At 45.9% G+C, this 27,390-nt stretch overlaps 1 protein-coding gene across 2 annotated transcripts in view; it reads left to right on the top strand.

Moving 5' to 3' along the window:
- Positions 1-22,998, top strand: part of LOC144153647 (DCC-interacting protein 13-alpha-like) — a gene marked incomplete at its 3' end in the record, with an annotated part of 74,376 nt that extends 51,378 nt beyond the window's left edge. The window contains 7 exon segments of one of the 2 annotated variants that reach the window (XM_077685302.1): positions 34-192; positions 710-837; positions 3,771-3,879; positions 9,456-9,542; positions 15,029-15,116; positions 18,439-18,489; positions 22,945-22,998. In XM_077685302.1, the coding sequence (XP_077541428.1) occupies positions 34-192; positions 710-837; positions 3,771-3,879; positions 9,456-9,542; positions 15,029-15,116; positions 18,439-18,489; positions 22,945-22,998 (676 nt within the window). 2 annotated transcript variants of the gene reach the window in all.
- Positions 22,999-27,390: the final 4,392 nt, after the last annotated feature.

Raw genomic sequence — 27,390 nt, 5'->3', positions numbered from 1 at the left:
TCGTGTTCTTTCCTCCTCGTGGGCTGATAGCAGCGGCGGCAAGAGGGAGGCAGTGGCCCGCCCCAAGCCTGCCAGCCAGCAGGACCTGAAGGAGCTGGCCAACACCCCGATCCAGTTCGACATGTTCTCCCCGGCCGAGGACAGGGGCACCTCGTCCGGCGGACACTCCTCCCCCAAGGATGGCCCGGCCGTGTGCGTACTATAACACAGCCCACTGCGTCTTCTGCGTCCCTCATTGCACCCACCCTGTCGTAACACCAGAATAGAACTCTGTAGGTGGTGGGAAGGAAAGATTCTAGCCTCATCTCTCTTGCCTTGGGGGAGCTGGTGGGGCATATCCTTGTCTCAACAGAGGCATCTTGAGTCTCTTGGAGTTGTCCTCAGTCCAAGCCTGGACCAGTCTACCAAGAGTGGCGATTTGGGTGCTTCTTTTAAACCAAGTTAAACCTCATTACGGAGAAATGGTGCGACACAGTTGTGGTTGTAACAAAGTCATCGTAACCGCCCTTTCTGTGTGGTGATGTCGCCTCGCCCTTTTCTGCCGGACATCTTTCAAGCACTGCCATCTGCCCTTGGTGTTGCGAGGGTTGAGGTGATGTGCCGTTTAGATTGTTCCAGCATGGGGCAGAGGTTGCTGTGGCACACATGATCGGCTTCTCAGCGCGTCGTCGCTTCATCCCCCCCCCCCCCCCCTCTTCCCCCGGTGCAGGCGCATCAACCCCTTTGACCAGTGCGGTTCCTCTATCACCATGGAGTCGGCCAAGGATGCGTCGTGCTCCTTCTGGGAGGCCTTCACCGTGCGCTTCCTTGGCTCCATGCAGGTGCCCTGTGACAGGGGTGAGCCTCTTCCCCGCCTCTTCCTCCCCGCATCACTTACAGTGCCTTCTCTGTGGCTGTTGAGGTTTTGGTAGCGGCTGGTTTCGTCACCAGGGCTACAGTCGAACCTCGTTATAGTATTATCGGGACAGTAATTTATGTAGTCCGTTATATCCGATGCTCACTGCAACAGTAAAGCTAAAGATCGGTTCAAACCAATCGGTTTTCTGGCTCCCGCAAAGATCCTTGACACGAAAATGCATTATTTTAATCTTCGAACCTACTATAAACAAGGTAAACCTTACTGGATACGTTGTACTACTAGCGCAAAAGACGGGCCACACGACTAAGAAAATCACAGGACGATGCTAGACAAAGGTTAGATAGGGTAAACCTTATTTTTCTCTTTGTGGCATCTCGACCTCAATGACCGAGTACCTGAAGCGAGAAATTACAACACAGCAAGTTCATCCCACAAAACAGGCCTGCATTCCTATCTTTTCGAGGAAGGATGGGATCTTTGTCTGCTGGCTGCTTACAGCACTCAGCAGGATGAAGTTTTCCGCAGCGTCCCCAAACAAAGGGGCCTTTTCTACTTCTGCAGTTTCGAACACCGGGAGTTTTTACACGTAGGTTCTCAGCCTACTGGTCAAACTTCCTTCGCTATATCTTGTAGTGCACGCGCCTCTCACAGTTTCACTTTCGTTATAGACGAAAGAAGTGTCATTGAAATGAAGCGTGAGCAACCAAAGTTTGTATTCAGTTTGCTATAGCCGATAATTCGCTATATCAGTGTTCGTTGTAACGAGCTTCAACTGTACGTACTCGGGCACAAGTTAACAAGTTAAGAATGGCAATAGCTCATGTGGTGCATCACTCCACTGAAGCTAAAGCCCCTCCATTACGTCCAAAGCCACCTTTTTAAAGTGGCGCCGTCCTTTCAAGAGTGCCGCCGCCTAGTTCCGCTTCCACTGGACCTGTTTCCTTCTATCTCCAATGCTGTTTTTTTTTTTTTTTTCTCTCTCTCTCTCTCTCTTTTGGCGAGAACAGCCACAGGAAGGAAATACGTGCATTCCTATACACGTTTTCCTAACGCTCATTGGCTGTCCACACCAACTTTGTGCGCTGCAAAATAACAACGGAGGTATCGGCGCGCCGTGATGATGCGGTTGCATTACCAAGGGGTGGTGGCTGAGCATTCACCATCAAAAATATCATTACGGCAGTTCCGCTTTAGTGGCTTGAAGAAAGCGAGGAAAAGGATCGTGTCCGCCATGCGTCGGACGAAAGCACTATCACTATAGGAGGAGCTTAGAAATAGCTTGGGAAGCAAAGTAATAACACAGCACCAGCCAGTGTGCCAACGGGCCGTGAAAGCGCGGTAGCAGAGTTGACGGCAGAAACGTTTGAACGAAACATGGCAGCTCATCCACTTCCATAGTGCAGAGAAAAAGAGAGGGGGAGGGACAGTTGGTAGTACTTAAGGGAGCACAATGCACATCGGTGTTTGGGACCAAAAAATTGCCCAAAAAAGCATTTTTTTAGGTATCACTTTTCTTTTTTCTTGATTTGCACAGCTTTCCTCCGAAAATTCCGTACTTGGAACAACAGCTACAGGTACTTATAAAAGACAATTTTTCCATAATTCCCCGTTTTTTTTCCTCACAAGTGGTATCACAGTGACAGGAAATTCTCGAGAGGTACGTCCCAGCATGTAGTGCAGCTAGGAAGATCATTTATTTTGCGCTGGGAAGGTGAATGTTTAAACCATGCAGTAAGGGAAGCAGATTTTGCATTTTATACTTCAGTAGTTGTTTAACTAGCATTGTTTTTAATTGGTTAGCAGATGTACTTCAAACCTAGAAGCTAGAATCGACATAAACTTGCATGTGATTGCAAAACAAAAAACTGCTTCCCACATTTCTTTCTCCACAACTTCTGGTGTCTATTCATGCCTTGCTGGGAATTTTTGTTGGATATTTTTTTCTCACTATTGTTCTCAAGAACAGTCAAGCCAGATTTTTAATTAAGTTGGAAGCTAGTTATCTCACATTAAAAGTAAATGGATATTTGAAATCAGCTAAAAAAACTGGACAAGCTCATGAAGTTTTATGGGCAAGATCCGATCATGTCATGGAGCTGGGTATGCTGTAAACACCAGTGCACGTATATTTAGGTTTCAGATGCAAAACATTGTGCAACATCTATGCCCCCACACAAGACTCCCTCCTTGCGCCTAGCTTGTACTCTTTACTGGCTGTGGTCATTACTGTATCTGCATGCACACGGCCCTCCTGTCGCTACCACCGACTCAGTGGAAGTAGGGGAGGGATGATGTCTTTTATAGCCTCATGCATATACTTTGTCGTTGCACATCTGTATCGTAACTACAAGCTAGCCTCGTGCACTGGCCTTGGCAAGATTATGTTTTCCTTACTTGTCTCATTGTTTTTTTCCTTGTGACAAAAGGTTTTGACCTTTCTAAAACTAGATCCCTTTTACCTACCGAGAGCGGCACTTGAATCTGTCATAACAAGTTCATGAATGCCCTGCTTGTATGATATCTGGTCTGCCCGAACCTTTCGTGTTCAAAGTGTCTCTGTACAAAAGAACCCTGTTAAATTCCTCGTATGCGCGTCTACAAGTGCAGGCTGCAGATTTGTGGGACCAAAAGTACATTAATATGCCAAACCAGTGGCAATCAAAGAATGAGCCAAGCAGTTGTGATTCTGCTAGGCTGCAAGATAGTGAAAAAGCGCAATTGTTTATTGCACTTTGTTGTGCACCTAAGATTGCATCTCCTTTAGCTGCCTGCTTTTCCGTATTTTCATATGTTTGAACACGGCTCGCGACGACTTCGGTGTCTTGCGTGACCGTCGTCTGCACTGCGGTCGGTACTCCCCTGGTAGCCAGTGTAGCGGTACGCGTGGTGCCCCCTTTCCCATCATCTGCAGGAGACCAGCTGGTGTGCGAGACCATGCGGCTGATCCTGGCGGCACGCATGGCCCACAACGTCTTCAAGATGGCCGAGTCCCACATGCTGGTCAGCCAGAAGGAGCTCAGGTGCCTGCTCCACTCCCTCTTTCTTCTCCCAGGCACAGAGTTCAGGCTGTGTGCGCGGATTTTTTAGTGCCGTGGCATCAGCGCCCTCTTGTCAATAAAGCATTACCTAGTTGTCTAAGCATGAATGTTTTTTTATTAAGGGGGGACACTGCCCTTAAAACAGCTTCCTTTAATTGTTAAGTAAACTCTGTGAAACTTGCCAGTCTTGCTGTTTTTTTTCCCACTGATTTCAAATATGGCATTATTTTTAAGTCAGTCAATTAGTTTTTACAACAAGTAGAGATAATTAGCCATTTTCGGAGGAACAATAAGCAAAACAGCGTTCGTCGTGAAACTGTAATCTTTGTGTTTTCCAACACTAGGAACCCTGGTGAAGGCAATAATCGAACCGCTTCTTGGATGCGTCACCTGGAACTAATTTTACAGCTCATTAAACTTCGGTGTTTGGAATGGGCACTCAACATGGTTCCTTGCCACTGGTGCCGCCAAAGTTTAATGAGCTGTAAAATTATTTTCAACCAATGCATCAAAAAACTGCTGTGATTATTGCATTCACCAGGGTTCCTAGTATTAGAAAACACAAAGATTACAGTTTTATGACCAACACTGCTTTGCTTATTGTTCCACCAAAAATGGATAATTATATCTAATTATCTCTGGAACTAATTGACCAGCTGAAAAAAAAAATGGCATGTATTTACCCGATTCTAACGTGCACTTTTTTTCTGGAAAAATAGGCCGAAAAATCGTATGCGCGTTAGAATCAGATGCGAAGCCAAAACAGCGGAAATTTCGTCCCACCCATCGCCATCGCCATCTCTAGATGGTGTCAAAGCTTCTAGAAACGACTTTTCTTCCTCCATGTTTTTCGGACGCCGGAAGCATAGGTGCGGAGGCTTTTCTGTCGATGTTCAGAAAAATCGTCAAATCGTTCCACTTGCGCGCTTGATAACAGTAATGGCAGCAGCGGCTCTCACGCGTTCAAAACGAGCGGTCGGCTGAGGCGTGCGCCTCTGGAGAAACTCGCCGGATGGGCGTGCGAGGCGTGGGCCACGATCCCATCGACCATGGTTGAACGTTCATTCAGAAGTGGCATCGCGAGCGCGCTTGACGGCACCAAGGATGAGATGTTGTGGTCAGCGGAGAGCGACGAGGAGTGAGAAGAGTGAGATTACTTCGGGAAATAAATTGCCCATTTCTCTCGCATTCGTTTTTCTTGCTCAAGTTTCATGCGTGTTAAAATCGGAGGTGCAAGTGTTTTCGGTTTTTTAGACAGGAATATCGGGTGCGCGTTAGAATCGGGGGCGCGTTAAAATCGGGTAAGTACGGTATTTGAAATCAGTGAGGGAAAAGCAGCAAGGCTGACAAATTTCACACACTTCACTTGAAAATTAAAAGAAGTTGTTTTAAGACCAGTGTCCCCCCTTTAGGCCTGTATAGAAAAAAAAAGGAGGGACTTTACAGGCTTCAGAAAAAAATCAATGGTGCACATAATTTCATCAGGAAACCGGGGACTTTAGAAGTGTGCAGCTAGGGAATCCTTATCTGAAAAGTGTTGACTCGGGCCCTTTGAACAGGAACACATAATCGGTACGCAAGAAGAGATGCATGAGGGTGGCATTGGCAGAAGACACACAAGCGCCTGCCTCTTGCCCTCTGCTCAAATGCAACTGGTGCATTGTAGGTGAATCTGTTGCCACTTGCTCTCATGGGAAACCAGTGCATTTTGGTGGTGGTTGTAGGCACTCGAGTGCAGTACATCCAATGCCTAACTCAGCCTAACTTGTTGCAAGGGATATGCAACGGTTAAGTGCAATTTTATGTTTGCACTGAAACAACTGTCTGTTTTCATTTTTCAGGCTTTAAAATACCTTGAAAATATTGGCAGTTTTCAAACACTGCTACAGTGTAGACCGCTAATATAATGTATGTTGCGGGAGCTACGAAAACCCACAGTATAAGCGGTACCACGTACTATAAGCAAAACATGCAACCACATCAATACAACCACATTCGTCCTACCTTTCAAGTCATTCTTTGTTTATCATCACTATAATGCACGGCGCTTAAAAACAGAGGCACGGTCTTTATTTTGCCTTTTTTTTTTTTCTTTCATATCACCCGCTGCTGCGGGGTCTTGCAAACCGCAATCACGGTTTTACAAACGGCGAGCGCGGCTTTAACTTCTTTTTTGCTTGTGTTTTGAGGAAGCACAGCTGTGTTTCTTAATGTCTCTGCCATAACGGATGCCATGGGGCTAGCAGGATTTTTGTTTTTTCACCCCAACTTGCGTTCGCAGTGTTGAGGGTGGTTGTTTGATAAGCACAACGTACAAGTAGTAGAAACCTTCGGCTTCACATGGCTCGCAATCTCCTGATGTTCGGAACGGGGAAGGGCGGTTGCTTATCTGCACAACGTTCAAGTAGAAACAACTTGCTGCACGAGGAGGTGCATCAAGCAAGGGCAGTCCGGGCTGTCAAGTACACGCGAATTAAAGGGGGCTTTTTTTTTTCTTTGTTGTTGTTGTTGTATCCGTTTATTTTAGACAATTCAAAACTGCCTTGGATGGCATGGCAAAAGGCAAACAAAACTGCCTGGCGGGGCCCTGCCACCCGTAACAATCAGAGGAGCAGCGGGATCACAAGGAACAACAATTAGAGGAAGAAGATAATAAAAATAGACAAAACAAAAAATACAAAAAGTGAGTTACATCCGTTTGCCAAAATAAAATAAAAGGTTCGCACTGGCGTAATCATACCAGAACAAAATATGAATACACAACTGATATCGGAACCAACAAAACAAGAAACAAAGCAATCACAATGCACACATCCTTCAGGCACTGGAAAGTGACAAAGTTAGAGCGCTAACAACTGCTGTCACCGGTAATTTTTATTTGCCTCAACAATTTTTCTTTCATAACTTTAGATACTTTGTTTGGGCTACGATATCGAATGATGTCAAGAATATCAGGGTACTGGTTGAGGAGGTGAGGAATCTGCCATTTTAACCTTTCATACCCATAGCCTGTCCGGGAACGGCATTGTTCTATCAAGCACGTTCGCAGTTCGTACGGACTTCTATGTACATGATAGTTCAACTCAAACAATGTTTCATTAGTATTATACTGGCGGAGTACTTCTAGGGATAATTTTTGGGTGTAAAGTTGCCGTACTGGTAGTATTTCATGTTTGTTAAAGTATGCTGCGCAGCTTGCAGAATACTTTAGGTTTGCAATTGCACGTATGGCTCGTTTTTGAAGTATTGTGAGGTTATTTAGGTTTGTTTGCGTTGTGGTGGACCACACTAAAGAGCAATAATTTAATCGCGAATGAAAAAGCGCGTAATAAACTTGACGTTTTACACTCGTAGGCAGGTAGTATCTCAGCCGGTTTAAGTTAGAGGACATGGGGGCGCACTGCATCACATGGCTGATTTCATTCTTCTTTTTTATTTTGCGGCCCTAAAATGACTCCCCAGCTGCACTAGTCGGATCAGCAGACCTGCTGAAAAACCGCACTACGTATAAACGGTATTGGGCTTTGGCCAACCATGTCTTAAGTGGCATGCTTATGTATTGAGTTCTATGGGAGGCCTGCCGGTGGCTAGGGAAACCCCGCGTTATATCCGGATGCGCACTGTAAGCGGTTGCGTTGTAAATGGTGTACACTGCATTTGATGTGATCTCAAAAGAAGTATATTTTGTTGGCTATTTCGAGTTTCAAATATTCACACACCCGTGCTCATTCAGCTTTGTGTGTACGTGGGTGCCACGGACGCTCAGTTATTTTGAGCCCTTGTGGCTCCATCTTTCTGCCACTGTTTCGCTCCCACCGCTCAAACATCTACCAGCTCGAGGTTCACAACGTTCATACAAGTAATGCTCACAGGGCACTTAGTTCAGGGCAGTCAGTCCCCATGCAAAATGTAGTGTCACATAAAAAATTTGGGCCAACAAACTTTAATGTAAAGTAAATTTTTCCATCACCCTGCCGTGGAAATAGGCTGCTGGTGTGGCTGATGATGATGACGGTGATGGCTGTGATGATGCAACAAACTCGCATTTGCCAACATATTTATGTAGTGAAGCTTTTTGTGGGCTTAGCAGGGACTTTGTGTTCTTAAGGTAGATTCTTAAAAGCGTGGGTAGCCTGTTAATAATCGATGCAGTGAGTGCAAGGCCTACAACCCAGAACTCTGTGATATAGGCTGTTCCGAAACTCCACCTCAAAAAACGGCCCGCACCTGGACCCCCCCCTGCTTTGGATCGTGCGTGCGGTTGTGCCACCGCACGCACTATTCAAAAAAGAAACTAATTAATCAAACTGACAATTTAATGTTCAATTTTGTTTTAAAGCGGCGTAATTTTTTATTTTTGTACTTTTCTAAGTTATTCATTGCAAGAAAGCAATGAATAACTTAGAAAAGTATTACAAAAATAACAAAAATAATAACTTAGAACTGCGGTTTTTCGTTTCGATTGTTTCTGCGTCTGCGCAACTACCTCGACCGATTGGCACTTGTGCGGGCACTCTGGCACAACGCAGGTGCGGTCTGAAGTACTAAATTTGCAGTTGTCGCTCGGCCTGCATCACACTGTATGCCAAACCTGATCCAGGAGTTGATAAAGTGACTCTAAATAATCCTTTCAAGCTTGCATAAATCTGTCAAAGCAAATTTTTAACTTGCTGCCGAAAGACCGCGGGTGACAAGCAGCAGACGACAATGCACACGTGATGACACATCTCGCTGACCACATGGTTGCATTTTTTTACTACTCTTGGTTCGCATGCATATAAAGCAATTGCGTGGTTGAGCATGTTGGACTTCCTCGGCACAACAAATTCACGTAAGCACCCAAATAATATTTTTCGCCTAGGTCGCCGAGTGACGAACGACGTTATATAGTTTGTTTTGTGGCCACAAGTAGGCGCCACTGTATGGGAAATTCAGAACAGTGGACTAATCGTAGGGCCACTTTTTGATGCATTGGGCCTATGGGGAGTTTCGGAACTCCTATACCAAGTAACTCTGCTACAACATCCGTGCCTGTGACACTGGCAAATTTGATGTGCAGGACAGGTGCTAGAGGACAGCAGTGGTGGCGCCGCAGCTTTGTCCTCTTCAAGCTTTTTTTTTTGTGTGTGTTACATAGTTTGTTCGAGGCCTAACTGAAAGCTTGCGTTCGTGTCATCCCGGTCAGCCCATGCCTGTATAGACAATTTTGGTTGCTGTCTTGGTGTCGCCATGAATGATGCAAATGTTGAGAGCAATGCAACAATAGGGAGGGGTGCACCCACGACGGCATTTTCTAAGCCTCCACAGCAGGTACTTGATGGCCACTTTCAGTGCAGGCACAGATCGTGTGTGTTTTTATATCGTCCCATTCTCTGGCACATTAATGTCAAAGTAGGCCACATATCGAACTCATAAGTGTCTCTCTCTCTCTCTCTCTCTTTTTTTTTTTTTTTTAAATGCGATTATAACTGGGTCCGACTAGTGCGTCCTTGCCAGTTTCTCGGGAACAGGAAGGAGCCCTGTGCCTTCTCTCTCCCTCTCTGCCCCGTGGTGTGCAGGATCCTGGACCCCTCGCACCAGGCTGTGCGTGCCTGCTTCCCCCTGGCCGACGTCTCCTTCTGGACTGTGCACAAGGAGAACAACAGGTGACGCTTGAAAGAGCTGCCCAATTGGAACTGGAATAGGCAGGCCTAAATAGATCCCAGAAACAAGTTCTTTTTTTCTCTCTAGATTTAGTTCATTAGTTCTCGGTACAGGTTTCATTTCATTTCATTTTATTACTCTAAACACCCCATTGAAGGGGCATTACATAAGGGTATTACATAAGGGCACATAAGGGGTATTACATAAGTTGAGGGCCATATTTTATTACAGTGCAAGGTAATAATGCGCGACAGTGTTCAAAAATGTGGAAGGGCAGGTTATAGTGATGATTTCGTTAGAAAGGCTGTTCCGGTCGTTTGCTGTATGAAAACAGGCTGAAGATGAAAAAGTGGTGGTGCACAAACATGGGCGCGCAACTTGTTGCGAGTGACCCGTGGTACTGGAGACGCGTGTGAGGGGAGAATATATGGTGGCTTTCTGAGTTACCTGTAAAAGAACTCGTGGAAAAAGCAGACTAGCAATGTGGTGAAGGAATGCAAGCAGTGACAAACCGGATTCTGTTTTCAGTGCCGATATGCTGACGTTGTAAGAGTACCGTATTTACGCGATTGTAAGTCGACTCGAATGTAGGTCGACCCCCCGAAATTGCATCTCTCAAAAAAAAAAAAAAAAAAAAAGTGAGCACCGCCTAGAAAATTGTATCACAAAGCATAGCCTCCGCAATTTGCTGCCGGCAGCAAATCGCGCAGGCGCCGCCGGCAGCAGATTGCGGAGGCCACGCAGCGCCCGTCTACGTCGTTTGTGTCTCTCGTCTTTCATCCTGTCAGTTCGCGCTGTTGAAGTTTCTAGAACACAAAGAGAAGCTCTTCCGTCAACCCACACCGCGGCTCTACCATCAATGATCAATGCTCCCGCAAGAGCCGTGCGCTCGCAGTATGCGCGGTAGATGTTAAGAAAGAAAAGCTTTTGTATAAGCACCTAGAATAACCATTCGCTGTGGGTTGAGCGGGAAGAACACATTCACTGCGAGATGACAACCATCGAAGCAACCGGCAGCGGCCACTGCCACGCGATACCAAAACAAACAACATGGCGGCTGACGGAACCGGCCGCGCGCGATTTACTTTTGAGCGACTAACCTCTCACCAACGCGTTTGGAAGTGTACTGAACAATGTGATATGATATGGGCTACGTTAGCACCGTGCATTGAATCAAGGGATTCACTAATACAGTTGAACCCCGTTATAAGAGACACGTACCGGGGAGCAGTTTCTGTCTCTTATATGAGATGTCTCTTATAAGCAGGGAACCATGTTTTAACTTACTAATCAGATCCTAGTTCAATGTTGGCATTGTATGACTAAAATAAGCTCAAAAGAACGCTACAGCATGTTTCAAAAGATTCATTCTAATTTATGTTTGGCCCCGAAAATTTATGAAACAGTTCTGAATCTTTGTTTGCTTAATGACTGTATTTACACTGTTTTTTACAACCGATTCTACAAGCTTTTTTTCCTTTCCCTGTTTGTGGAAGATGAATAGTGGATGTTGAGTTCACAGGCTTGATGAATAGTCAGAGAGCACAGTTTCTTCCGCTGTGTGCTCAGGCTATTCATTACGCTTGCAGGACCCAACATCTGCGATGCTTCTTGATTGGGAGCTACGCGAGTGGGAGAGCCTGCATGTGCGATCGCGCTCCATCCAATGGATGGCAGTAAGCTTCAACCACTTCTTTAATTAAGTAGCATTTCTATTGGCAGGGCTTCTCATCGTCATTTCATAACTGACTGAACCACTTTGTGTTTGCTGAAGTTACAATAAATAGCGACTGCAGGCGTCTGTCGTCCACCTGTGTTTCCAGAATGGAAGCAACTGTAATTAGTGACTGGTGGCACTGCATCTGAAGTTAAAATGTCTGTTACAAGCGAGATTATCGATTAAAGTTCAAGAATGACTTGTCCCTTATAACCAATCTTCCACATCCGATGTCGGTTATAAAAGAGGTCAATTTAATGGGAAAGATAGGGCAGCCAACCATGTGGGTGAATAGTGTCTCTTATACCCATTTGTCTTTTACATCCATGTCTTTTATAACGAGGTTCAACTGTACTCATTTTGTTTATTAGAGTTGAATGAAACACTTCTTGACGCGTTTTTGCACGCGATTCGTGCGCGTCGGCGTTGCGCAGGTGACTTTTTCACGCCCGCGGCGAATATCCGCGCGCGCGGCACCTTCTACTGCTTTTAAATTCTACCAGTTCTACCTCGGTAAAATGCGCGCCGAGCGCGGGAGCGGGAGGAGGCTGACGACGCGCGCTCATCATGGTGGAAGTTTGATAGTGCTCGGGACAGACGGCTGGCGCCGCCGAAGATGTTTAGGCTTACCATGGTGACGGATATTTGATTGGCGCTTTCCCTAGCGGTGCGGATAATGCTTTATAGTGTCGTTTTCAACCACATTATCAGCTCCTTTCCTGCACAAACGTCTTCATTTGTGCCTTCAGTGATATCTTAGAGAGCGGTTAGAAGCGGTCGCTGGAGTTACGCCCACCTCTTCGTGGCTGGTGCTGCCATGTTGCCGCCACCGATCGCTTAGCGCGCAGCATGCGGGTGGTATTCGCGGCAGCGGCAGTACAGCGCATTTTCGCAAACAGAAAACACCCCATGCGGTTCACACTTTAGACCATAATTATGGGAACAAGAGTGCAAAGCTGTCCCCACCTCGTAGCACCCCCGATTTCTCATTTCTCTTGCCGTTACTAGCGGTAAACGGTTCGACTTTGATTCGAAGTCGACCCCCCACAATGGATTGTCAAATTTGAATAAAAGGGGTCGACCTACAATCGTGTAAATACGGTACTTAAAATAATAAATCTTGTAGCTTTATTTTGACGCGATTCGAGTTGATTGATGGGATGAGTTAAACCTCGATGTAACGAAGTCGTACAAAATGGCACTTTGTTATAGGGACCGGGCGGCCGTTGTATGGCACCACCGTCGCTTCAGCGAACAGCGCCGCCCGTGGCGAACCGCTCGTCAGTGGAATGCCGGTGGCGGTCAGCGCAGCGTAACTGTGCATGGCATTCTGTCGTTTTTTTTGCGGTGCGGCTTGCAAAGCGTACGTAACCCCACGTGCATTTTTCAGATCGGTAAATCTTGAGCGTGGATGTGACCTTTACGAGGCATGCCATGTGTGTGATTTACGCCCATACTCAGTATTTACAAATAGCAGACGACGCTCAATGCGCCAAGCCGGAAGTCAAGCTGGAAGTGAAAGTTCGTTGTTTCATGCAATTTTTTGATGCCTGCATGCAGTTTCGCGTATCGAGGAGTATACTGCAGCTAAATGCTCCCACAAAGCTGGTGTGTGCAACCGATCTAGGAATGCTGCGGCGCTGGCCTTTGGCAGTTGATGACGAAACGGCGTCGACGTCGTGCACAAGCGAAAGACTAAGTTGGGAGGTGTCTTCTAAGATTTACCCCAAAACAGAAATTGTGATGGACAACGCTTCCGCAACTTCATTACCTACGGCTGAAACGTGTTTAATTTCACAGAAATGCTCTTACTAGAGTCATCGGGAATGCTTGGTAGAATAAATACCGCATGATAGTAGAACGTTATTGCTTGTCCTGGAGACGCATTAATTTCTTTACAAGAATTGCAATGTTTGCTGGCTAGTTGGTAAATGGTTTTTCATAAACCAATTCATGCATGGCTGAAGGACGCAAGACAGGAGGGTGCCCGAAACCTGTAGCTCAGCTTCACAACTGAATGCTGCGGTCTGTTTACAAGCTGCCACCTACGCTTGAAAAATCATGCACACCTTTGTGTAACGACGATGAGGGCTTATCGCAAAGCTCTACCGTATGGGTTTCCTTGGTTGCCTTCTGGATTTATACTTTGACTAGTTGAGCGTCGAATTTGACCAGCACGCTGTTTGGTCTTTTGATCGCAGCGTCATTGAGTTTGACCATTTCCCATTCGATTTCGCAGGAAGAAAGCTTTGCATTCAACCATCATAATCATTAGACGGAGGGCTAGATGATATTGCTGTTTAATTTTGAACTTCCATGCCCCCCTCTCCAAATCTAAACTTTGTCCAGCGTGTCGGAAATGTGTCTGCGCTGGAGGACTCGGGCTGATGCACCCATATTTGAGGCAACTAATCGCGCGTTTTTGATGTCTTCACCAGGCATTACACGATTTTTAGGTACTGTAAAGAATACTTAAGCATTAAAAAGCACCGGTTGACGTTAACGCTGCCACTTTTTTGACTATCGGTGCCAGCCTTTATTCTACGCAGGTGGTAAAACAGGAGGAGGAGGAGGGATGGTGGATGGTTTGTAGCTTGGGCTTTAGAGTTGGTGAATAACTTTGGCTCTTGATAAAATGAGCACCCAAATGTGGGATTTACACTTCGGCTTTCAGGCTACGATGCTGTCACAGTGTCGCTCACCAAAACCGAAGGCACAAAGCTCACGGTTACAGAACGTGTAAACTACCGCAACATTTCTACGGCTACACGGCAATCCATCTCGTATGCAGGTGCCTTTCTATTTAAAGCACACGTATCGAGGTATCCCAGTGCTAAGGCTGGCGTGGAAACCCTATAGTCATTGAAACCAGTGAAGATAATTTAAAGTGGTAGAAATGAATAATAATATTGCTAATAGTTTTATTCCTACTCAAATCGCGCGGAGCCAGACGCAGAACGCTGCAAAAAGTGCTCGTGTCAATGTAGCCCATTCCCAACCTTACAAGCATCCAATAAGTTTGCGTAGCCGTTAGTGCCTTTAAGAAGAAAATAACACTAATAATAGTAGTTTTATTGGTACTCAGAACGGGTGTAGCCAAGCGCAGATCGCTGCAAAATGCGCTCATGCCATTGCAGCCGATACTCAACTTTAGAAGCGTCCGACAAGTTTACGTAGTCATTACTGCATCTAAGAACCCAACACATCAGTATAGACTTTGTTTCACCGCACATATACGCTCACAACACCACCAAAACATTCAAAGCACCGAAGCAAACACGACAAAAACAACGGGAGGCTGTGTAGTCCAATGCACCGGCTCATTCCACTGACGAGGGGAGCGCCGAGTGGTGGCGCCACCCGTCCAGCTGCCCGGTCCCTATATTGAAACTTTGTTACATCAAATTATGTTGCATAGGTTGTCGTCAGGTGCAAATATTCAGCGCAAACAAGTACATGTTTTTTCCAACCTGAATAAGTACTGAATGAATGCCGTCTTTATTTTGTGTGTGTCAAATTTAGCTTCAGCTCTTACCCCCTGTAGCCTTGATTACACGATCACAACTTGTACGAATTGGTGCGAAGGCATTCTCGTGTTGGCTGAGATGATACGAACTGCTGGGGGCTTCTAGGGGAATAATGTAGACCCAGAAAAGGGCTCTTACCTTGAAAAACCGTGCACAAACAGGATAGCACCCCCCAAACTGCCCAGGAAAGGTGGGAACGGGTTTTTGCTCAGGATGCTGTTGTGTTCCCCGCTTTCCTTGGCAGGCTGCTGGGCTTCATCACAATCGCCGCAGGGGAGGGCCCGCCCACGTACCGCTGCCACATCTTTGAGGTGCACACCAGTGCTGAGGAGGTGAGATGGAGCCTGCCTCCCTGCTTGCGTATCTGTCCGTACACCCACGGTGGGAGGTACAACACCGGTGTAGGAGGACCAGAGCCACCCTCTGGTAGCAGCTCTCCGTTGAAGTTGTGAACCTTTGAGCGGGGAAGGAGTGGGAGTCAGAAGTGGTTTTAGTCTTGCGAGAAACAGATTACAAACATTGTATAGACAGGAGGAGGTCCCATCGTGAAAGACTCAATTGGAGCGTCCTGTAGCTGTGAAAAACTGGCGAAGCTTGCACTAAGTCGTGCAAGGCTTGAACCATAGCGAAGCTGCAGGATTTCTTTCTAGGTGGAGACTGAAGGACACATCACCACGCGTCTGTGCAAGTTTGAAGTTGTTGATTTACGTGTTCCGTTGTCGCTTTGCACTGTACCATAGTAGTCATCGTCATATGCGTCGATATTTTCGTGTTCCTCATGTCAAGCATTACGTGTATGGTAGCTCTTGACAGCTGGAGCATGCAGCGTTCCTGGAGTCACATAAATGTTCCGTGGAGCAGGTGTTGCACCAGCTGTGGCATTATTGGCCGCTAGGCAACGCGAGGTGCTCCTTGGTACTGGGTGCAATGTACAGCGCAAGGACGGAACACTAGAGAAAGAAAACCACAGGACAAACGCTAGGCTTCAACTGTGGTTTTCTTCCTCTTGTGTTCCGTCCTTGCACTAGCACAATGTACCCAGTAGCATCAAACCAACTAGCCCAACTTTTCGTCCTTAATTTGCTCCATGGTGTTTTCACTTTTTTTTTTTTTTATTAAGGCCACTGCGCAAGCGGGGGGCGTTCGGCTGTTGCCACGAGGTGCGCACTCACAAGCGCTCGGCATTTTCTTGGTATTTTTAACGTATTACGCGCCACACGTAACGGCCAGCTACAACAGCTGAGCTGTTAAAAATTACTCGGGGCAGCAAATAACGGCGGCGAAAACAAATTATAGACTATGTTACGAGAAACACAGTGAATTCAGCAAACTGGCAGGAAAACAAACATGGGAAACTAAAGCAAAAATTTGCCAAGCAAGAAAAGGTACGTCAACACTCCTAAGCAGTTGTCAGATATTTGCAAGTTAAAAAATAATAATAAAAAAAGAAGTTGGCCATATATTCAGCAATGTACAAAAACACACTGATGAAGTGCTTCATCGAGAAAGGTTTGTCAACAGGCATGTGGGATGTGTCAGAGGTGGAAGAAAAGAAAAAAATTTCCACATCTCTATGAAGTGAATCATGACGAGTAAGCGAAGCACTGGGAATCGTTCTTAACCCTAAATCACCCGTGGCATTGCCCATTCGCGCATGTAAATGAGTGCCAAGGCATGTCTACAGTATATACAATTCCAATCCTATCCAATCCGATACAATTTAATTTAATCCAATCCAATCCAATCCAGTGCTCCTCGCACATGCGTAACACTGTGTACATGGACGCCAAGCCCCGGACAAAGTGCGGTCCTAAGGTGCTCCGCCCCTAAAAATGACCGAGTGATTGATTGATTGTGGGGTCACGCTGAAGCAACACTTGGGCCATGAGGCGCACCGTAGTGGAGGGCTGTGGATTAATTTCCACTGCCTCGGGATCTCTAATGTGTGCCTAAATCTAACGGAGGCTTTTTGCCTCCCTAAGGAAAGCAGCCACCGTGGCCAGGATCGAACCGGTGTCCTTGGGCTCAGCAGCACAACACCTTAGCCACTGCGGCAGGTGAAAGAAACTAACTAGAACCATGCAGAGTATTGCATGGATGTGAAGAAAATTTTCCATTCTTTTTTTTTTAATTTGCAAAACTGATCAAAAAGAGTTGATTGGCAGTGGTATGTTCTTCCAGAGCTGGATTCTAGAGGAGGGGCTTTAAACAAGCAGTTTATTATTGCTTGCCTGTAATTTAAGCATGGGTGAATTGAAGATTTCAAGCTCAAATCAAATTGTGATCGATTCGGGATTTGGTCTGAATAGTTTTGAATGGGCCAGTTCAGTTTGAATATCGCTTTCTTTCACACATTATTCTTCAGCAAGGCCCTGTAAAAAGCATAGACACTGTACAAAGTATTTAAAATGTACGGTTTTTAGAACTGAATTCTTAAATTTGAATCCTGAAATCTTCACTTGGTTATATCAAACTCGAAAAAAAAAAAAACACCGATCAGTTCGATATAGGGATAATTCGACATAAGCAAGCTAAGGAATTGGACGTCGTAAAGCACATAGCATTTATAAAAACACTTTACAGGTGAAACTGCCTTACTTTTGCACGAAATAGTCCTGTATCTTCTGGTCGGATAACCTCTTTGCGCGAGACAGTACGCATTTCTGCACACTGTCTAAAGGGTAGGAGCAGCTGAGGCCACGATCTTTCACATTTACGAAGAAGCGGCGGACTAGTGCAAGTGCACCGATCACTTCAGACATGGGCTGAGGGTCGCCATTGCTTTCCTCGTTGTGCCCATTTCCATTTGCGCTCCATGCGATGTCGGCAATGTAGTCTTCCAAACTCTCCCGTGGTCGCAACACCATCATGCACACTCACAAACTCACCGACCGTTGATCCAGCAACGACATCTGGACATTCCGACAGCTCGCTCCACACTTTGGCAACACCGGCGGTGGCTTTATTGCACTCATGATTTTCAGCCATTACCAACCTGCACACGGCAGCAGATTTGAAGCGGGTGGTTTTTTTTTAGTCGCATCTGCACAGAACCTACTTCAACAAAGTGTTCTCGGCAATCCCATGCCTGACGGGAACGTCCGACTTCTCACCAAGTTCGATTTACGATTGCCAGCTTCACTGCGAAAGACGCTAGCTAGAACCACTAAATAAGCCGTTATATGTTCACACTACTGCTAGCCACCACAGCTACACTTCCGAAAATGCCCAGAAAGCACGAACACTGCAAACACAACGAACAAAAAAAAAAAGCATAGTGGGTGGGCCGGGATCATCTTTTGCCAGGGAAGCGTCGACGGCTCGCCCTACATGGCGCTGTCACGAAGGGAGAGGGAGGTGGGGGAGCGGGCTAAACCACTTTGAGGGGTGTGCCAGCAGCATGTCTCCTCCGTCTTGAGGGAAAGCCAACTTGGGGGGGCACTTCTGCGGCATTTGGCATTCAATCTATCGGTTGTAGCTGGTATTTTTGTTTGATCTCAGCGTACTTTTTGCTGTATATTGTCATTGTAAACGTACCGGGTCAAGAAATAGTTTGCTGTAAAGGATCATTCGATGTAAGCAAGTTCGATATAGTCGGGTTCGACTATTCACGCATATCCTTTCTTCTTTCATAATTTTTCCCCTTCCCACCAGGTCTGCAATGCATTGTCAGTGGCTGCCAACATTGCCCTCAAAGCACTCATGGTAAGCCATTCGTCCTTACCAGCATGCTTTGTTTTGGTCAAGCATTGCACGTATGTATTTTTATGTGGTAGTGCTGTGCCCCTGACAGTTTTTCATGTTGGGAATCGGGATGCCCTATGAAAGAGTGGACTGGCAGGGTTTTTTAAAGTGTTGTTTCAAGAGATGGTCTAAAACAACACATAATGGGTGAACCAGGCCCAAAACCAAGAGATGAGGCCATTCCAAAAGCCTTGTCGTTCCTTCTTGCAGCTATTAAAGTTCGGCCCGCTTATAATGAACGGATCAGGAAATGGGAACCATTTCGTTATATCCGTTTTTCGCTATATCTGGAGCTAAAATCCATGTACACAAATGGTAATGGGAAACGAAGATTTGTTCATTATAGCCAGGATTTCGTTAAAACCAGATTTGCTCTAAGTGGGCTATACTGTATTTGAATAAATATTTGAAAGTTTGGAATATTAACACCCTCCGCAGTAATTAAAGTCTTCAGCAAAAGCAAAGGGGGAGTATACTTCAAATAATGCTACTTCTTAGACAATATACTCGGTTACAACTCAAGAACGGCACCACCTCATGTAGTGTATCACTCCACCAAAGCGCCGGACCCGTGATGTCAGAGCGCGCGCGTTTTGAAAGGGGTTTGCTATGAATGCATGATATCGTCTGCCTTGTCTCACGCAGTTTGTTTGTCGCCACTGGTGTCGTTTATAAGCATATTGAGTCCAAAAAATCACGGGAACAGCTCACGCCATGTTCAAAATATTCCCAGTAATGCCCTACTTGTGCCGCGCGGAAAAACATCCGGCTACGGTGATAAGGCACAACGGCAACTTCCGGTGCCATTCTTAATAAGTTGTCACCAAGTATAGCTTATTTTCATTTCATTGTTCAGTCACCACATACCAGAAGGTGCAAAGTGAAGGCAACTGGTTCAATTAACGCAACCAAGCTTATTTCCCGTCCCTTTAGGCATTTGGCATTGCTTCAGGTTTCCTTCTGTCCACACAGTTTGTGTCGGTTTTCGAAGCAGAGTTGGGTCTTTACTCTGTACAAGCTTGGTTTGGAAATTTTCAGCTCTCACAAGCTTGGTGCTTTTGGTCCAGATGGCGTGATGTATCAGACCATCTGCAACACTGGCGCTTCTTTCTGCCCTTATTTCCCCGCTTACCATATGCGACTGTAGAGGTGCTAATCTTCAAGCTAGTCAAACTGCTAGGGCACTTTTGAATGTAGGAGCCACCCAAATTCCTGGGAAAACAGAACTGATGTGGTGTAAAGTATGAAGGCGTTTCACTCAGCAGTTGTTGCGAGGTGTTCTCCATGGTAGTAATAATGTATGAAAAGTGTAGCACTAGGGGTAGTAACATACGAAGTAACGAAGGGGTAGTAACATACGGCCCTGTCCACGGGAAAGGGCACCAAGAATCCCACATTTGCTGCCCTTCTTAAAGCTCTGTACAAAGCACACCAGCTAGGTTTGGAAATTATAGTGTGCTGGGTTCCTGGCCATTGCGGCATAGCTGGCAACGAGGAAGCCGACCAGGCTGCCGCCAGAGCAGCTGAAAGAACCAGTGTTGACATCACGCAAGCACCTTACCTGGATATGAAACCAGCAGTAAAACACATACTCCTTCAGCTCTGGCAGAAAGAATGGGACGGAGAAGTAAACAACAAGCTTCACTTGGTACAACCGATAATTGGCCGATCAGCTGCCAGGGAATAAAGCAGGGTCTTTGAGGCCTGGCGAGGCAGACTACGAATAGGACACACACATGGCACGCATTCCTACCTCCTGACTGGTGACCAACCACCGAACTGTGCCAGATGTGGCGAGGGTCTTTCAGTCCTCCGTGTTTTGGTTGAGTGCTCGGCCATGGAACCAGAAAGGAGACGCTATTTCCCGGAAATGTATCGTAAGAATACCGTATTTACTCGCATAATGATCGCACTCGCGTAATGATCACACCCTTGAAGTTTGTCGTCAAAATTCGATTTTCTTTTTAAATTTCCCGCGCAATAAACGCACCCCGAACTTGCCGCAGCAGTGTGCCGTATGTGTGCCAAGTCTAGCTGATGATGATCATGCGTACCTGTTTCCTTCCTTTTCAAAGCAGACATGGCTACGTTATTGCCGCAGACTTGCTGATATTTGCGATATCGGCAAGCAGGCGTTCAATATTGATGAGGAAGAAACTCTCACTAAAGGCACATAATGTACTCACAAGACAAAGAAAAAAATGCGCTCAGCTTGCTACGTCAACCCCTATGTCTGTTTTGATGTCCCGCACTGTGACAGCGGCAGCCACTTTTTGTTTGCCCTGTTGTCACCTCACAGCAAACTTGTTCCGGCGCATTCCGTAATTCATGAAAACACTGCATTTTGTGTCACTTTGCAAAGCGGCTGATGGTGGTGTGCGGAGTTTTCATTATGTTTTTTATTATTTTTATTATGTTCATGAGACCTACCGTAAAAATTCTGACCCGCAACTTGCTTGCGTTTTCTGTACTCAAACGTTTTTCGCGAAAAATTTACCCCGCGTAATGAACGCACTCGTACATTTGCATCAAATTTTTTTGAAAAAAAGTGCGATCATTACGCGAGTAAATACAGTACGCCACGGCACATTTCCATGCTTTTATCAGATAGTCCTGTGTTCGATTTCAGCAGAATTTTAGAATACATTTATGATATCGGTTTTTTAAAGCAGGTTTGTTTTAGAAAGTAGCATTCTTGTCCACCTCATTCCCTTGTTCATCCGTAGTGTACTACAGTTGAACACGGATATATCGAACACGGATATATCGAATTATTGTCTATATCGAACAGTGCAAACATCCCCTTGAAAATCCCATGCAAAAGTATAGGGCTGTTGTGCGCGTGTATCGAACTCCTAATCACGGGCAAATTCGATATATCGAATTCCGCGCCGAAGGTACCCCTAAAAGTTTGCTTCCTCTGATGAGTGGAGTTGATGATAATGTTGACTCATCGCAGGAGCTGCCTGGCTTGGTGAGACAGAGACGGCGTCCGCGGCATTATGTCGCTTCGATGACCTTCAACACCTGTTTTCACGCTACAACGAGGGGCAGCTCCATGATAGCTATAACGCGGATAGTGGTTGGGGCGAAAGGACACAAAAGAGCAAAAGAAATTGACCGGAGGCACTTTTTTTCTGTGATTGAGCTGTTTGGTGGCTCGTGCAGGGGGACCGATGCGGCGTTGTATGTTTGTTTTGTCCAAGGCATTCATTTCGAAGCAACGAAAGCGGGAATTCGTCGGGTGCAGGCTGCTGAAAAGATGTTGGTTGAAAAGGCGTTCGGAATTCCTCGCAGTAGTTTTGAGGGCGATGCACGCATCAACGTTGACGTAAAGGCGAATGCAGCACAACCCGCCTCAGCTATTCCGGAGCGTGTCGGGTGCAAATCAACTTGGTTGCAGGCCTCCAGATGGGGGAGGTGTTCGGTTCGAACACTGAAGATAACGGCACTCAGTGCCTGACAACGTTCCCAACCGCCTACTGCAGCTGAGGTTACGTCAGCGTTATTCGCCTCTGTTGTGGCACAGTGTACAGCGTTGATTTTCTCAGTTGTGCGTGTTTGTAATCTTGAAGACAATTTGGTGAACTTTACGACGAAGAAGAAAAAACAAGCGAAGCTCAAAGACATTTCAATGATAAATAAAGTGCGGTGGTCATCATGCTGCGGTTCGGATTTTCCATGCTTTGAGGGTCAAAGTGCTAAACTACCGTTTTCCACGACTTCAGAAAACTGTCAGTGATGTGCGGAATTGTCAGATAATCTTCAGATAGGCGTATTTTATATATCGAATTATCGATATATCGAATTCTTTCGCGATCCCCTTGGAGTTCGATATATCCGTGTTCGACTGTATTTACCATGGCCCGATACACCGTTAGCTCATTCCATGCCTCGTCACGCTCCTCACTCCCTTTACACCGAAATAATTTCATGCACTACTATTCGCACCCATTTCATCGACACATTTTTACCTCATCATAGCAATGGCATTCTTGGCCTTAGATGTCCTTGCACCAAAAACCCCACCAAAGAAGAAGTTTGATATGCGGGGTAATTTACAATTATTTGGAGACGCATAGCTTCTGTTTTTTTCTTTACAGCGTTTAGTATTGGCTGCGTAACAGTTTTACTCTTGTAACTGCTGATGCATAACTTATTAGTTAATACAGTGGAACCCCGATGATATGAAATAGGCGTTCTTGTTTTATAAACTTGGGATTTTAGTTAGGGGTTCGCAAATTACGCGAGAAGGAGCCAAATGTAGTAATTCAAATAAGTTCTTAGCCCACTTGTCACGTGAGACCGTCTATTAAGGTGGCATTTACTGGTAAAACAAGGTGGCTTTCCCCCAGAAATGCCACGCTTATTTCACGGTGCTTGAACATTCACCTGTGTGGCCTGAATGTCTTTCAGGGTCAGCAACAGGAACAGCCACAGGAGACACAAGCACAGAAGGAAGATGAACAAGTAAGCTGCTTTTGTGGCATTGTGTGCTGACATTATTTGGCAGGACAACTGGGTGTTGCGAAGAGGAGGGGGACACTGTTTCACAACAATGTAAAACGGTACTTTGGGTCAATTTTCTGCCCGACAAATTGTGTACATTCATTGCCTTTGATGCTGCTGCAAGTTAAGATGCTCTTGTAAAGACTACTGTGAAACCCTGTTAACAGCATATCTTTGTGATTCTAAGCACTTTTTCGTAAAAAAAAGAAATTGGAAAAAAAGTTTGCGCACAAATCTAAGCGACCCTTTCCTAAGCAACCATTGCAAGGTGGATTTCAGACACGGGGAAATGGGCCATAGTTGACGTTTTGGCCAAGTCATTTATGAAGTTTTCAAGTACAAACCACTTCAACGCAATAGAAGATGGCCTGCTCGGGGATACCAAGAGCGGCAGCCCAAGTGGCACCATGGATCCGAACGGTAGTGAGGGTAACTAAGTACAGTAAAATCTCGATGATACGAATCTCGCGGGACCGCGAAAAATATTCGTATCATCCAAAATTCGTATGAACCAATACAGACCAAAAAATGTAGCGCTGAAAAAAGTTTTCGTGTATTTCTTTTCTTACTTTCGCCTGAAGAAATTCGTGATTTTCTTCTGCATTTTTTAACCCCCATGTCGCAAAGCAGCCCTTTCTGGAGTGCGCAACGCTTCGCGCTCGTCACCTCACTCGCGGTGCCCAAGCTCGCTACATGCCGCAAGTCAAGCGTGAACCGCATGGTGCGTTTTTGCACGCGATTCGCGCACCTCGGCTTTGTGCGCACTGTATTTTCACGACTGTATCGACGATTTCGCGCCTGCGGTAGCTCCTACCTCAACCAGAAAATGACGCATGACGCGTGCAGCAGGATGGCGGAGCCCGACGACTTGCGAAGCGCTAGAGACAGCCAGCATGGCTCCGCCGGAGATGGTTAGGCTTAGCACCCCGGCAGATATTTCATGGGCACTTTCACTAGCGCCGTGGATGATGTTTTATAGTACCGTTTTCGCATGCATAATCAGCTCCTTTACCGCACAAGCAACTTAGCGTCTGCCTTGAGTGGCATTTTAAAGAGCGGTTAGGAGCGGTTGCTCGAGCGGCCACGCCACTTCGCGGCTGCAGCCGGCCACGCCGCGAGAAGCGTGCGGGGTTTTGCGGCGGTGTCAGCAAGCAGAAAACAACACCCCGGCCGTTTCTAGAGAAAGAGCAACAAAGAGGGGAGAGAGACCCGCCACTTGCTCGTTCGGCAGTCGGGCCCCTTGCCGGCTCGTTCATATCATCCGCCGGGCCGTGCAGGTCCGTTCGGAACAGCCGAAATTTTTCCCATTGCTAACAATGCAATTTCGCCGGGACTTTTTAGAAATTCGTATCATACCAAAATTCGTATCACCCAGAATCGTATCATCGAGATTCCACTGTATCAGACGTAAGCAGTAGGTTCACTGTCTGTACCTCATTTATTTTTTAATGTTTTCCAACTAATACATTATTCCATTGGCCCATCTCGTTGAGATTAGGCGGCAAAAAAAAAAGTGTGTGTGTGTGTGGGGGGGGGGGTTACGTTTTTCAAACCTAAGCACCCCGCTCACTTTCGGCTTTGCGATCACGGAAAAAATTGGGTGCTTAGAATTGAGTAAATACGGTACATTTTTCAGTGTTTTTCACTGAACCATGGGAAGGAAACATTACAGCCAGGAAAACGCAGCACTGGGAAACACTGGAAAGATGGATGAAAACAGTGTACTTGCAATGTAAAGCCCTTTATTTATACATTGTTGCCTTTCAAACATTAAAAAAATAACAAGAATGGAAGCTTTCTATTAATTTTGGCAGGGCTTGAACGCTTGAACCACATAAAAAGTGCCTTGTGGAGGTTCCCCGTGCTTGGCACCACGAGCCTGCTTAGCTTATGGGTAGGGGTGTGCAAATACTAAAATTTTTCGAATATAAATCAAATACGAATAAGGCAAAATACTGCCTTCAGATATCAGATGTGTGTGTAGTAACTAAAAGATGCAAAACAAAGTAACAAAAGTAGCAAAGCCTCTTAGGGGCTGGGGCTGTCGGCGTCTTATGTCGTCATTTTCATTTCATGTAGTCATGGTACTATAACACCAGGACACTCATTTACGCCTCACGCTAGAACACTTCGTGTTTTGAAGACACGAGGCTTTTACAGCAAAGCTGTATACCTCTACCCCCCAATGGTTTCATCTCCGCTGGCAAAAATTCCAAGGCGCCAAGAATACACGTATGCAACTGCAAGGTTCGCCCCTCCCCAGGTTTCGCATTAGTGGAGATGGCCTGGGATTTTTTTTTGTTACCCTTTTAAAATAAATTGTCGTATAAATAGGCAGATGTGGGGTAATGCATTCATAACAAATTATCATGCAGGGTAATAAAAAATAACTTCTCAACTTGCTCAGAAAGTATGCACTTCCTACGCTCCCTGACAACACTTTTGTGTAAAGAAAACAATAAAAAAAAAGAAAAGCGTAAAAGTTCACTCCACAGGACAAGCCATTTATGGCTTCAAGAACATTATTTATTACCGCGCCAGGACGGCTCTCGCCACCCTCAAATTGCGACATACGGTATGGCAAACCAAGTTTTGGGCCGCCGCGTGTCCAAACTCAGGTGGCCAAAACTCATAAAAATAAACAAAAGGTGTTCAGTGAGAGGCTGTTGCAGAGTGGCAATCCTTTTACTGGTAGAAATTGGCACACTGCAGGGTACTACGTTAGCTGCTCTTATCTTTTTCATTGCAAGCGGGGGGGTTGGGGGGGGGGTTGGGGGGGTGGTGTCTTGCTATCTTCAAGACTTCTTATTCAGACAAGCCTCCACAAAGCCGCAAAGCCCTGCGGAGCCACCCCCCCCGCCCCACAATGGCTGTACGCAACCTTTGCGCCTTGCAGATAACACGTCTCCTCCAACCAGAAATTCATCTTTCTTGTTGGTGCGTGCGTGTGTGCATGCAAGCAGCTTGGTGTAGGGATACCATGCATGGAGTAGATGCCTTTGTTTTGCGCAAAAAGATGAACTTCGATTGCATGTTTTAAACTTCAAATTTGGCGTGGCAGCAGGCCGCGCAAATGTGTTATCATGGTTGCCTCGTTTCGTTCCAGCCAGCACTCAATTATAACTCGCGCTTTCGATTCTGTGGCTGGGGTGTATTTACCCCCCAAAAATGTAAACGTTAGAATCGAGTATTTACGGGCATTCCTCAAAGTCAAAGTTCTCGCGCCGCGGCGTAGCTTGGCATAAATAAGCACACGTGCAAGTGCACACTCCAGCATGCAGCACATGCAGTGGTATGCTATGGTATGCTCCTTTTGGGCCAAAGTCTGTTTTGACTGTAATAAATCTAATCTGTACAAACTATAGATATCCGCTTCCTGCCCTTGCGCTTGCCACACGCTGAAGCCAGTTCCGCCTGCCCAAACAATGCCAGCGTTTGGAAAGCGGAGCCCAATGTATTTGCTTTGTGTTTTTGCTAGGGGTGTGCGAATAGTGAAATTTGATCTCGAATCGAATTCGAATCGAATAGTGTCGAATAGTGGACAAAAATGTCGAATATCGAATACCAAAGCTTTTTTTGGAAGAACAAGTAGGTTGGACACTAATAAACACATGCTCATGTCCTTGAGCTCTAAATAGTAAATACACTAAAAAGAATTGAAGAAATCACAAACTGTCATGTTAAAAATATTACAAATTATCCAAATCTCCAAGTAGTGAACGTGGTGTTTGCCCATCAAGTGATTCAAGAGCGGGCTTGTCGTGCTTGCCGGCGTCTTGAGCGCGGAGCCGCATTTCTTGCAGATAGCAGAGGACGGACTTGCCTTCTCGAAAAACTTCCAAAATACACTTCTTTTTTCACCGTGGCTGTTCATGCTGAATGGCACGGCACAGAGGAGAATCACGGGCGTGCGACGACCATGGCGACGACGGCGACGACCGTCAGATTGGCTATGGATAGGCGTCGAGAAAGGGTCTAGGACGGGTGATGATAGTGTGTTACAGCAAGGCCAGAATCACAAAAATTTAACAATACCATAATTATACGCTATTTTGCGGCTGCACAGTCATGTGATAAAATTAATTAACAAAAGAAAAATGATATTTTACGTCCGAATATCAGGGGGGAAGCGTCAGTGTCATCGCCATCACAAAATGGTGTCGTCGTAGTAATTTGTTTTGTCCCGAGTGGGACGCATCATATTTGTTTCCAATGACCTGAAAACGGCAACGCACCTCATTATTTCAAAAACCCGTATGTGAGAACGTTTTCTGCACGCTAAACACTGCTGTGTCGCTCTTTCTTTCCGTGTACGCCAGTGACGCAAAAAAATCGAGGAACTATCCAATTACA

The sequence above is a fragment of the Haemaphysalis longicornis genome, unplaced genomic scaffold, assembly GCF_048455015.1.
Source record: "Haemaphysalis longicornis isolate Haplotype H1 unplaced genomic scaffold, Haemaphysalis longicornis Haplotype H1 scaffold_9, whole genome shotgun sequence".
Lineage (NCBI taxonomy): Eukaryota > Metazoa > Arthropoda > Arachnida > Ixodida > Ixodidae > Haemaphysalis > Haemaphysalis longicornis.
This window is presented reverse-complemented; position numbering and strand designations above follow the sequence as displayed.